Genomic DNA, 12,527 nt, shown 5'->3' on the forward strand with positions numbered 1-12,527 from the left:
TCAGTTCAAGGACAATTAGGATAGACAATAAATGTTTGCGTGGTGTAAATGTGAGTTCTCTTTTTTCATCATTTCTTATCAGTTAATACAAGATACAAATAACAAAATGAGAGCCACATGAACTCAGACAAATCTCAGCTAAACAGGTGATTTTCTTTGGCTTTTCCAATAAAACAGTCCATTATTACTTTGAGTATTTTGCATAAAATCTAGCTATTGAAATAAAACAAGCAAAAAAAAAAGACACGTCTGCAAGGCAAATAGACAAGACAACAAGGTAAAAGAAGAAAATTAATGGAAAGGGAAAAAAATTATTGAAGAAAGATAACAATCCAGCACGTTAATTTCCTTGCAATTAATTCCTTACATTATATTCTTTTTGAGACAACCTGTGAATACGTAGAAGCTCCTCTCATGTCAGCAGAGTAGTGGGTTACCAAGTTCTCTCCACCATCCTCACTATTCAACTATTTAACAAACTTAGTTCAGCCAAATTCAACCACATTGATGTTCAATCCTGAGAGATTTTTGCCAAAGGAAGCCATTGTCAAATAAAATTTTACCCCTTTACAGAAATTAAACCTCAAGAATTGCAGTACAGCTTAAACCTTTCAAACAAATCTGGAAAACAAATTACTCGAAAGGGTCCTTTCAAGGTAGTTCCTAACACACATACCTGTCATGGAAATCCTGATGAAAGATCTGCTCTAGATTCATCAGAACATCATTTTCAGTAAGTGGGATTAGACTCCCATATTTTGTCAAAAATTCATCCAGAAAAGCTGAGAAAAACCAAAATATAGATCAGGGAAGTACATGGCCCAGAATTATTCAGTCTAGATGCAATCAATCACTAAAACATGTGGCAGAAACAACCACTTCAAGAGTAAACCAAGCACTCATCATGCTGTTAAAGAAACCTTGACATTTACTGTGTTGGTGATCCAAGTGTGACAGATAACATTCGGTATACAGTTTCAAATTTGCTGCTGTGCTTTCTCAGACATTATTCCTAGATGGTGCATGGCACATTAAGACATGCTGTTTATTTCTATTTTATCCATAACTTCTCCTGAGCCAAAAGTGGGACTGACGTGAGTGTGGGTATTATGGCATTCATACACCTGAACTATACCCCCATAAGGGCGTAACAGAGAGTGGGAGCTTGTAAGATCTCCGATGACATGAAGATTCTTTGACTTCAAAAGCATCAACTGCAAAAAGGAGATACACATCTCCAGCACTGAAAATTGTGATTTAGCTTATAAACAGAGATATGTATTACTCTTATTTCTCACATCATGATTCTGACTGGGAAATGATTTAAATGCAACTCTGGAAACCGTCAAGACAAACTTAAACAACATCGTGAGGGGTGAGCTGCTCGAGTGAAATAATTTAAGACTACTCAAATCTGATTCATCGTTCTACAATTCTCAGGTTTTGAAGGTGACACTGGGACATGATCTCATTCTGCTGGATCTTCACCCTCTGTGCCCCTACAACACATCCAATCTTGGACAGCAAAGAAACTGTGAGGGGCTTGCAAATGTTAGGCACCTGACACACTTCTGGCCTGTTGTTGAAAGGAGTGAGTCTAACATGGTAGCAGCCCCCCGCCCAAGCAAACCTGTCGAACTTCCACCTATATTTACTGAAAAGTGTGCTTGATTCACACATTTACCAGACCATTATGGAATCAACTACACTAAGAAAACGGTAGTTTAAAAGTTGTTGTTTTTGACTGAATAAGGTGAAATGCTGTCTAAATCCTGTGCCTCTACCATCAGTGCCCAAACAAATGCCTTTCATGTAACTGAGACCAGCTCTGAGATTTTACACTGGGGTCAATGTCAAGGCTGAATGGATGGCTGCAAGTACCCTGTTCCCAAATTTAGCAGTGAACCAGGGCTCAAGATATTTCAGGCTTCAAGTTTTCATTCTGAGGCCATAGATATTAGAACTAAGCAGTACTACATTTTAAAACTAATCACTCAAAAAAGCTAACAATAAACCAAAACAGGCAATTGCTTTTTGCATTTTAAAAAGTATTTTTGTTTAAAGAACTTAATAGAAAATAACACTGAGGCGGTACTCAAGCGAACTGTCATACAGCACAGAAGAGGGTCTTCAAGTCTGTGCTAGTCTACCTCTGCTAAACCAACTTTCTAGCTCTTGGTTCATAGCCTTGAAAGTTATGACAGTTCATCCACATACTTTTTAAATATTGTGAAGTTTCCCCAATTACACTACCCTCCCAGGCAGCGCATTCCAAATTCTCACCACCCTCTTGGGGGAAAATGCTCTTATTCTTCAAATCCCCTTTTAGCCTCTTGCCCTCTGCCTCAAAATTATGCCCACTCATTATGGACTCTTCAACCAAAGCTAACAAATGCTTCCTATCCACCCTGCCCATCCCCCTCAGAATCTTATGCACCTCACATAGGTCCCCCCATTAGCCTTCTCTGATCTAAAGAAAACAATCTCAGCCTATCCAGCCTCTCTTCATAACTAAAGTGCTCTTGTCCAGGCAACCTCCTGATGAAACTCAACTGCACCCTACCAGAGCAAATTTATTTGAACAAGCTCAATTAGTCAATTTTCCAGGTTGGACCTAAAGTATCTAGACAACTTCCAAATGCACTCAATCTTAGTAATTCCTCTCAGCTTGCCTTACGTTGTTTCCATAATGCCATCAGTGCCAAAATTAAAACAAACGTATTAAAAGGTCTTCAAGAAATAGACACATGACATTAAACTCTGCATGGGTTCCTTGGGGATGGTGGAACTGCAGAATGTAATTCACCAACCATCTGCGTAATACAGGAAAAGATTTCTCTCCCATCCCCTCACCCACACAAGAACAAGACCCCAGCTTGCATTTTAGGGCTGTTTTCTACTTTGGCAGGTGGAGAACCAGTTCCAGCACAGACTAATTCCATTCTAGAAAGTTTTATGGGAATATGGGATAGAATCTTTGAATTTTACAGTACAGATGGCCATTTGAACTATCGCATCTGTACTGACTCCTGAAAGAGCTACCCAGCCTGCCTCATTCTCCAGCCCTATCTCTGTAGTCCTCAAAATTCATCACTTTCAAATATATATCCAGATCTCTTGTGAAACCTCATATGGAATCCACCTCCACCACTCTCCCAGGCAGCACATTCCAAATGCTAAAAACTGAATAAAGAAGTTTCTCCTCATCTCAGTCCTGACTCTCCTGTTGACAATATTTAAATTGTGACTCCTAGTTACTAACATACCAACTAGTGGAAACAGAATGTTCATAATTTTAAATACTTCAGTAAGGTCACCTCAATTTCCTCTGCTCCAAGGAGAATAAGCTCAATGTCTCTAACCTTTTATTGTATCTGAAATCCCACATTCCTGACATCATTGTAATAAGTCTTCTCTGAACCTTCTCCAGAGCTTTAACATTCTTCCTTAAATAAAGTGAGGAATACATTAACCGTGCACACAGTTCAGCCAACTGTGGTGAAGTGGAACCAAATGGCTCAGACTCAAATAAATAACAAACAGCCACAGAAGTGCAAGGGAAAGTACAAACCACTGACGTCACTGATGCATGCCTGGAACCAGAAATCAGCACCAGTCCACCCAGGCACATGTGCCGTGCAACTAATGGTTGCACACCCAATCACACTAGGTTACATCACACTTGCAGTTCCCACATGTATTTCTGATTTCCATACACAACTGTCACTTGCCATCCTACATAGCACTCCAATCATTAGCCTGACCCACTTCTACTCTTCCCAACTGCCAGCCAGCTCCCTCACTTGCGATGAACAGTAACCAACAATAGAATGAGGTAGGGTGGAGTTGGGAGTGATGCAGTAAAATGTTGAGAGTGGGACAGTGTGAATATCACAGCCTCAGGATTTGCACTAAATTAGCTTAAAACACATGAAATTGACTCATTGTACTTATTCTATTCTTTGATGCAAAGCCATTTCCTGCAGCATGACTAGCAGTGATGTCAGACACTATGACTGTATGAACACTGAGGATACTCTTGAAGTTGCAATGGCAGAAACAAATCCATCTAAACCATACAAAGGATCTGTCTTTCAAAACAAAGATGATCATAGGTGCACTCTACTTTTAAAGTGACATCCTGTTCACCCAATTTGTACACAATTTGCAGTAACATTGTGCCTAATAGAGTACACCAGGTAGGTCACTCGCTGATTAAACTTTATCAAACTATTGCTTTAAAAAAAGTACAGTATAATCTTAGTAAGAAATTGAAATAGATTTTCTTAAACCAGCGACTGTACCATGAATACAGGATATTAACTGTTCACTGGCAATAGAGGGGGTCTGAGATTCATTCTCCTTTCCCTTTTTGGCTTCATTCTTCACCGATTCATGCTGCTTGGTGGATCTATAGTAAATGTGATCTAATAGCTGTGGCTGAAGCACAGGGCATGGCTCACCACTCTGCAAACAAACTGACTGGCCAGATTCATTAAGAGAAGTATTTGTACATCCATACGATACAGGACTGGAGTCCATTACTATATTGATGACCTGCATCTCCCTGTCACAAATTGGGGTTTTGTTCACAAGTCTCCCTGGAGAGACAGTAAACGTCTGGGGCACCCCATCGATTTTAGGCCACTTATCTGCACCCACAAGCTGGCTGGCGCAAGATGCACCTGATTCATGAGGGCTCGAGGGCGGGAACATTGCTTCTGAGTTTTCATCAACTGCCTGATTATTACATTCAGCAAGCTTTTCACTAGATTGAACAAAACGAGGTGCATTCTCCTGCATTTGCGAAGTGTCCATCCTTTCATCAAGAGGTGTAATTGAAACTTCACAGCAACTAGCCAGGCAAGAATTCTTGTCTTTCTTCATTGTTTCTGATATACCACTATTCTGATCTGATACAAACTCCAAGTTCTGGCTAGAATCTTCATCTATGGGATGTGGCAAAGACGTATCACATGCCATTTTATCCATACATTGGCCAGTCTTCTTTGGATTTATAGTCTGCACCAAGTTTAGCTTCTCTTGCTTTTGACTGGTAGATTTTTTCCGCCTATTTTGACTATTAAATACTCTATAACGGAAGCTAAAGAGAGAAGGTTTTCTGTACAGCAGAAAAATTTTATGACCTTTCAGCTGACGCTTTGTCTTGCGAGGTAAACTATTGAACACAGAATCTTTGCTCTCTTGGAAGTCTATTCTTTTATAACCATTTAATAGTTTTTGATTTATAATCTTGTCCTGAAATCCATTGTTCTTCTTCCGTAGAGATTTGAGGCAAGTAGCATTTGACGTTGCAGTTAGATTTCTTGAGATTGCTTCACAATATAAAACTGTTGATTTACAGTCTGTATCTGGGGCTACAGCACTGCTGTTCCGAACTTCACTGATTTCACATCCCTTACTCTCTCCTTCTTTGTGGGGTACCAAGGTTGGTGTACATGTTTCCTTGGTTGGTGTGTCATTGACTCTTGAGGTCAACAACGCAGTTTCTTTCCATGTTGCCTTCAAACATTTGGTGTCTTTCACAGATCTGCACTGTTGACAATCCAAAAGGGCCTTTCTTAGCGCAGACTTGGCCCGTTTTTTCCTGATTGACAGCCACAGGCGCTGTTTCTGTTGATAATAAAACTGTCTTTGGGAACACAACGAGCCATCTAAATGTTTCCATTTGCTGTGATGGGACCTCAGTTGCTCTCTAAAGTTTGCCCTTAGGAATCTTTTACAGCATTTGCCATTGCTGTGCTCCTTCATAGTCTGACAGGTTGACTGTAAAAAAACACCAAAATAAAACTGCTTAAAAATATATACTTATTAAATTCTTAAATATCACATACAAGTCTGAATATCTGGTTTTGAAAGAGCAAATTAATACAATAACCTTTTAAGATCAGGGATCTCAGCTGGAATTCAGCCCAAACCAAACAGTGAAGAGCTCATCTCATTCCTAAATTGGCTTCTTGGATCCCAGATAAAATAAGTACCCCGTATTGAGAACTGCAACCCAAAGTAACAAAGACCCCATAATACATTTCGTTTAAGATCAATTTGATACATTAGCCATATAGTTCACAAAGTGGTTAATCTGAGATACTAAAAACTTCATTTACCTTTCTATGGTCTGTCTACTGAGCTCAGTCTGTGATTTCAGGAGTGAGTTGAGAGTAAACCATTCCCCAATATCATTTATCCCAAATCCCATCCAGTTGTACTGTTCATCAACTATGCCTAAATGTTGTTCATCCCAGAGTACAAGGATACAAACTGTTTGTCAATCTTTAAAAGTGGCAGAAAATGGCCTAAAGTATTCTAAATATTAATTTTTCTTCAATTTCTAATGGGATAGCTTTTTTTTTTCCCTTAAATCAATCTATTCAGAGAGGTTATTATACACCTCTGGAGCAGGTAGGGCTTGTACCTAGACTCCTTGCTCAGTAGGGAAACCACCACTGCACCACAAGAACCCTGGAAAGCTTGCTGGTGTCTTTTATATTTTCTAGGAACTCACCACTCCTCTAAATAAATGGAAGGGTTATCATAGGGAAAAGTCTATTAAACCACTGTGGGAAGTGGACTAGTAATCGTTAACTACAGTTTTGCTATAAATTTCATCAGAAATAAACTCTGCTCAATGAACAAGAAAAGCTTGTATTTTATACCACCTTTCATGATCTCAGAATGTCTTAAAGTGCTTTACAGCTTTTGATGTACAGTCACTGTTGTGATTAAGGTAATTAAACAACCAATTTGCACACACCCAAGTTCCACAATCTGTTTCACTACTGTTTGGCAAGGGATAAGTATTGGCATAGGATCTTTAACGTCCACTTGAAAGGGCAAACGAAAGGTCAGTTTAACGCCCAGTTGGAATGTGAGTTCTTAGTACTGGGAATCAAACTTTGCCTTTCAAGTATCCAGCATCAGTCCAGCACAGCCAGTTATAACATAATGTTCTCTGTATTCTACTCCAATTTGAGAAGCAAATCATCTACTGTACAAATTTTATTTTCCCCCAACACATGTCCTCAATGAAATTCAGAGACAGTAAGAACTTCCGATGCTGGAGCCAGAGATAATACAGCATGGAGCTGGAGGAACACAGCAGGCCAGGCAGCATCAGAGGAGTAGCAGGGTCCCAAACCGAAACGTCAACTTTCCTACTCCTCTGATGCTGCCTGGCCTGCTGTGTTCCTCCAGCTTCACACTGTATTATCCTAGATGAGATTACTAGCTAGTGCCAAATTAAGAGCAGTTTTGTGCTCATGGGCAGCACTCATTAGCAAATGGATAGCGAGTACAAATTTATTTCAAAAAGGATCGATGGCTGGCAATCGTAGATGACTTTCAGACTGTTATCTTGGGTGGTTTTTCAACACAGGCTCCAGAGTCAGAAGATTATCATCCCACCCACTTTATTATAATCTTTCTCCAATTTCAAAAGCGGATCTATATATCATTTGTTTTTGCCAGTTATAGGAAACAAACCAAGCACTGCATCGACAAAATACCACTGGTATTTTTTTTAAAAAAAGATTTACTGATTGTGTGGGCGTCCTTCTGTGAATAAGGTCCTTTGATAGTATGAAATGTTCTCTGATCCCCAAGTGCAGCAAGAATGTAAGAGCTACATGGACAGATAGATATTGAATATAAGAGCTTTGCAAAATGAGATGTTACATAATGTGAATAACTGAGAAACTAGCTTCTAGAATTTCCTTTCTCATTGAACAAGAATCATTCTCAAATTTGGATACAGTGCAACCTCAGTACAGTGCTTTTCTCAGGATACTAATTTCACATTATTACAGTATGGCTATTCTTTCATTTTTAAATTAACGATGCATCTTATGTTACTGCCTAGCACTGATGCCAAATATTTATTACATTATTTTAGGGAAGTCAATTGTGTAATGGTAATGTCACTGGACTAACAATCCAGAGATTCAACCTGATGTCCTGTAGACATAGCTTTAAATTCCATCATTGCAGTTGGTGGAATTTAAATTAAATTAATAAGTCTGAGATTGAAAGCTATCTCATTAATGGCGACCATAAAACTATCTTTGTCTTAAAAAAAAACATCTGATTCATACTGTCCTTTAGGGAAGAAGTCTGCTATCATTACCTGGTCCAGCCAACGTATGACTCTGGACCCACAGCAATATGATTGGCTTACTAGCCATTTCAGTCATTCTGTTCAAAATCATTTAAGGATGGGCAAGAAATGCTGAGCTTGCCAGCAATAACCACACCCCACTAAAGAAAGGTATCCTGATATTTTAATATTTTTCAATTCAATGTCGGTTTGTGAAATTAATAGCTGCTAAAGACCATTATCTATAATGTATTCTAAATAAGCTATTTTACTTGCAAATAGCATTTACAACATAACATCCTTGAAAACACTGTACCAACATGTTATCAGATATCCACCATCATTTGCAGGCTAGAGTGGCAGCTGGTTTACTTTGCAGTGCTGTTCACTAGGAGGAGATCCAGATTCAGCACACACAGCCCATGCATCTGGGTCCGATTTTAAACTCTGCTTTGGCTCAGTGACTGGAAGGAAAGCCAAAGCAATAGAGATTAATCATGAGTACTTAAAATACACATTCTTTAAACCAGCTTTCTGCAAGTTAAAGCACTTTAGATCAAGCCGTGCTGGCATGAGAAAATAAAACAGCTCTAGATTTTTATTTTATCCACAAGGCAGAAATACAAAACAGCAGGTACTGCTAACCTGTATCTAAACCAGCACAATACATTTGGCTGGTCTGGGAAACTGGGCATGTGGTTTTTAAGATTACAAAAATTAATCTCAATTTTTTGCCCTAATTTTACCATATCTTGACACTTCATTGTGGAATCCAGACTGACCATTCAATATTATTAACTCCATATCATAGAATTAAACAGCACAGAAGGAAGTGATGTGGCCTATAGTATCCACTGATGCTGAACAAGTAATGTGGCAGACATCAATACAGAATCTCCTCTGTACACACCATCAACTGTACATATGGGACTGCTCCTACCTCACAATGCACACTACCCTCACCTTCAGGGGTTTCTATACATATAGCATGAATCTCTAGCCTATTTCCCACATTCTTTAAGTTCACACTGTGAGACTCTTCCATCTACAGGATTCTATATTCATAAATATAAAATTACACTGCGATTTCCTCATTTACTTAACTTTACATCACCTCTCTCTCTCCAAGGGTCTGTAAACAGACATCACAGCAACCTTCTTTCTCCAGGGCTCAGTAAATCAACTGCACAACCTATTCTCTCTTGGGATTCTGTACACACACTGCACAGGAAACCTCTCCCTCAACCCCTTTCCCCTGGGCATTGTGCACACTGTACAACTCCTCTTCACTCCAGAGCTCTGTACATAAACTATATATTCTCCTCCTCTTGAAGGCTCTGAACACATACTGCACAGCTCCCAGTTTATCTCCAGACTTGATACACAAACATGACATCACCCTAGCTCTCTCCAGCACTCTGTACATTGACTCCACATCCCTTCCTCTCTTGGAGACTTTGTGTATACAACGCACATCCACCCCTCGCTCCAGGCCTGTACACCCACTGCACATACTCCTTTCTCTCTCTCTCTGGGTGTCTGTGTATACACACTGTACATTCTCCTTTCTCTCTCTCGGTATCTCTATGTATACTCGCTGCACATCCTCCTTTCTCTCTCTCTGGGTGTACACACTGCACATCCTCCTTTCTCTCTCTCGGTATCTCTATGTATACTCGCTGCACATCCTCCTTTCTCTCTCTCTGGGTGTACACACTGCACATCCTCCTTTCTCGCTCTCTGGGTCTCTATGTATACACGCTGCACATCCTCCTTTTTCTCTCTCTCTCTGGGTCTCTATGTATACACGCTGCACATCCTCCTTTCTCTCTCTCTGGGTCTCTATGTATACACGCTGCACATCCTCCTTTCTCTCTCTCTGGGTCTCTGTGTATACACGCTGCACATCCTCCTTTCTCTCTCTGGGTCTCTGTGTATACACGCTGCACATCCTCCTTTCTCCCTCTCCCTCTCTGTCTCTGTCTCTCTCTCTCTCTCTCTCGGGCTCGGCACAGTCTCCAGTTCTCTCCCTCCCACTCCATCCTGCAGGGGGCTATTTGTCGATCCTGTCGCCTCAGGCCAGCTGCTGCTGGTCGCCGTGTAGCAGTGAAGGCCGCTTGCCGGAGCTGCGGCTTTACCACACAAGGACCCCTTCTCCCCGGGCTACGGCCGTTACCTGAACACAGCTGCTAGCGCTGCTGCCTCCTCCGCCGGCGCTGCCCCCAGGCCGCCGCCGCCATGTGTCCCTCCGCCCTGTAGCCCCTCGGCTCCCGGCGCGCGCACGTGTCCACGCCCCGCCCCCACCTCGGCGCGCCATTCATGCGTCATCCACAAAAACGAAGAACCCACCGGCTCGGAGCAAGATGGTCCAGGCTGCGGTGCCGGGGAGCGCGCCCCCTGCAGCACCACCTGGCAATAGTCAGAAGAGGCTGTGCCGATCAATGGGGCAAGGATGCTACACCACCTCTTTCATCACTCCTTACTGGTGTCATCTTCATACTGAACTGAAGGTGGAAATGGCATATCATTTAAAAGCCCGGATATAGGCTATTTGACACAAGTAGTTTGTATCTGTGCCTGTGCTCCATACTGGTTTCTTCCTATCTTGCCCTTCATGTACTACCTTGCATTTGGAAATTATTTCTATGAAAATTTGCAACTTGCAATCAGAGGTTACCAATTCAAGCACTGGCCTTGCGCTAAACCTACAGGTGCATTCTTCAAAACGTAGAACTTTGCATTACTCTACAGATTTTACATACTACCTGTAAACCGGGCTGTAGTATCTAAAATTCTGTCCCAGTGTGACCCCTTATTGTGGTGCTCTGAAACACGCAACCCCTATTAAACATTTATATTAGAAAAAGAAAGCTTATTACACTGCAGCTACGATTCACCTGTCAAAACATGTGCATAGCTTTCAAGATCAAGTTCATTAAATGGCCTGAATGCATGCTTCTGAACATTTCCCAACATTAATAATTGCAGGAATTCCTCAGGATGGTGTACTAGGCCCAACCATCTTCAGGTTCATCACTGACCTTCCCTCAATTACAGGATCAGATATGGGGAGGGATGTTTGCTGATGTTTATACTGTTTCCAGCACCAATGGCGAATCATCAGAAACTGAAGCAATGCGTATCGAAATGAAAATAGACTCAGACAATATCTAGTCTTGGGTTGATAAATGGCAAGCAAAATTAGACCATAAGATATAGGAGCAGAATTAGGTTATTTGGCCCATCGAGTCTGGTCTACTATTCGATCTTGGCTGATATATTTCTCAACCCACTCCCCTGTCTTCTCCCCGTGACCCTTGATCCCCTTACCAATCAAGAACCAATTTATCTCTGTCTTAAATACACTCAATAACTTGGCCTCCACTGTCCTCTGTTTCAATAAGTTCCACAGATTAACCACCGTCTGGCTGAAGAAATTCCTCCTCATCTCAGTTCTAAGCGCATGTCCCTTCACTCTGAGGCTGTGCTCATAGGTCCTAGTCTCTCCTACTAGTGGAAACATCTCTACATTCACTGTATCAGGCCTCTCTGCATTCTGTAAGTGCCACTCAAGATATCTCCTCATCCTTCCAAAGCCCATCGAGTACTTAGCCAGAGTCCTCAACTGCTCGTCATATGACAAGCCCTTCAGCCTTGAGAATCATTCTTGTAAACCTCCTCTGGACCTCCTCCACATGCTTCCTTACATACAGGGCCCAAAACTGCTCACAATATTCCAAATACGATCTGATCAAACCTTTATACAGCCTCAGCAGTACATTTCTGGTCTTATATTCTAGCCCTCTTGAAATGAATGCTAACATTGCATTTGGCTTCTTAACTGTCAACTCAATCTGCATGTTAACCTTAAGAGAATCCTGAACTAAGACACCCAAGACCCTTTGTGCTTCAGATTTCCGTAGCCTTTTCCCATTTAGAAAATAGCCTAGACTTCTATTCTTCCAATCAAAGTGTATAACCTCACACTTTCCCTCATTCAATTCTAGCTGACACTTCTTATCCCACTCTCTGAGCCTGAACAACACCTGCAGCCTCCCCGATTCTTTAACACTACTTCAACCTCCACCTATCTTTGTGTCACCTGCAAATGTAGCAACAATGGCCTCAATTCAATCTTCCAGATCATTAGTGTGAATGGTTCTGGTCCCAATACAAACCACTGTGGAACTCGACTGGTCACCAGCTGCCATCCTGAAAAAGACACCCTTATCCCTCCTCTCTGCCTTCTGCCAGTCTATCCATGCCAGTACCTTGTCCCTAACACCATGGGCTCTTATCTTAATTAGCAGCATCCAGTGCAGCACCTTGTCAAAGGCCTCCCGGAAATCCAAATAAGTCACATCCACTGGCTCTCCTTTGTCTAAATTGCTCATTAACCCCTCAAAACATTCAT

At 41.3% G+C, this 12,527-nt stretch overlaps 1 protein-coding gene across 1 annotated transcript in view; it reads right to left on the reverse strand.

Moving 5' to 3' along the window:
* The window catches only part of LOC109935820 (sentrin-specific protease 5-like), a 34,635-nt gene extending 24,205 nt beyond the window's left edge, over nt 1–10,430 (reverse strand). The window contains exons 1-3 of the mRNA XM_020534463.2: nt 10,290–10,430; nt 4,305–5,787; nt 677–782 (exon numbers count right to left, since the gene is read on the reverse strand). Coding sequence (XP_020390052.1) covers nt 677–782; nt 4,305–5,787; nt 10,290–10,430 — 1,730 coding nt within the window. The remainder of the gene's footprint in view (nt 1–676; nt 783–4,304; nt 5,788–10,289) is intronic.
* Nucleotides 10,431–12,527: the final 2,097 nt, after the last annotated feature.

The sequence above is a fragment of the Rhincodon typus genome, chromosome 13 (genome assembly GCF_021869965.1).
Source record: "Rhincodon typus isolate 14 chromosome 13, sRhiTyp1.1, whole genome shotgun sequence".
Lineage (NCBI taxonomy): Eukaryota > Metazoa > Chordata > Chondrichthyes > Orectolobiformes > Rhincodontidae > Rhincodon > Rhincodon typus.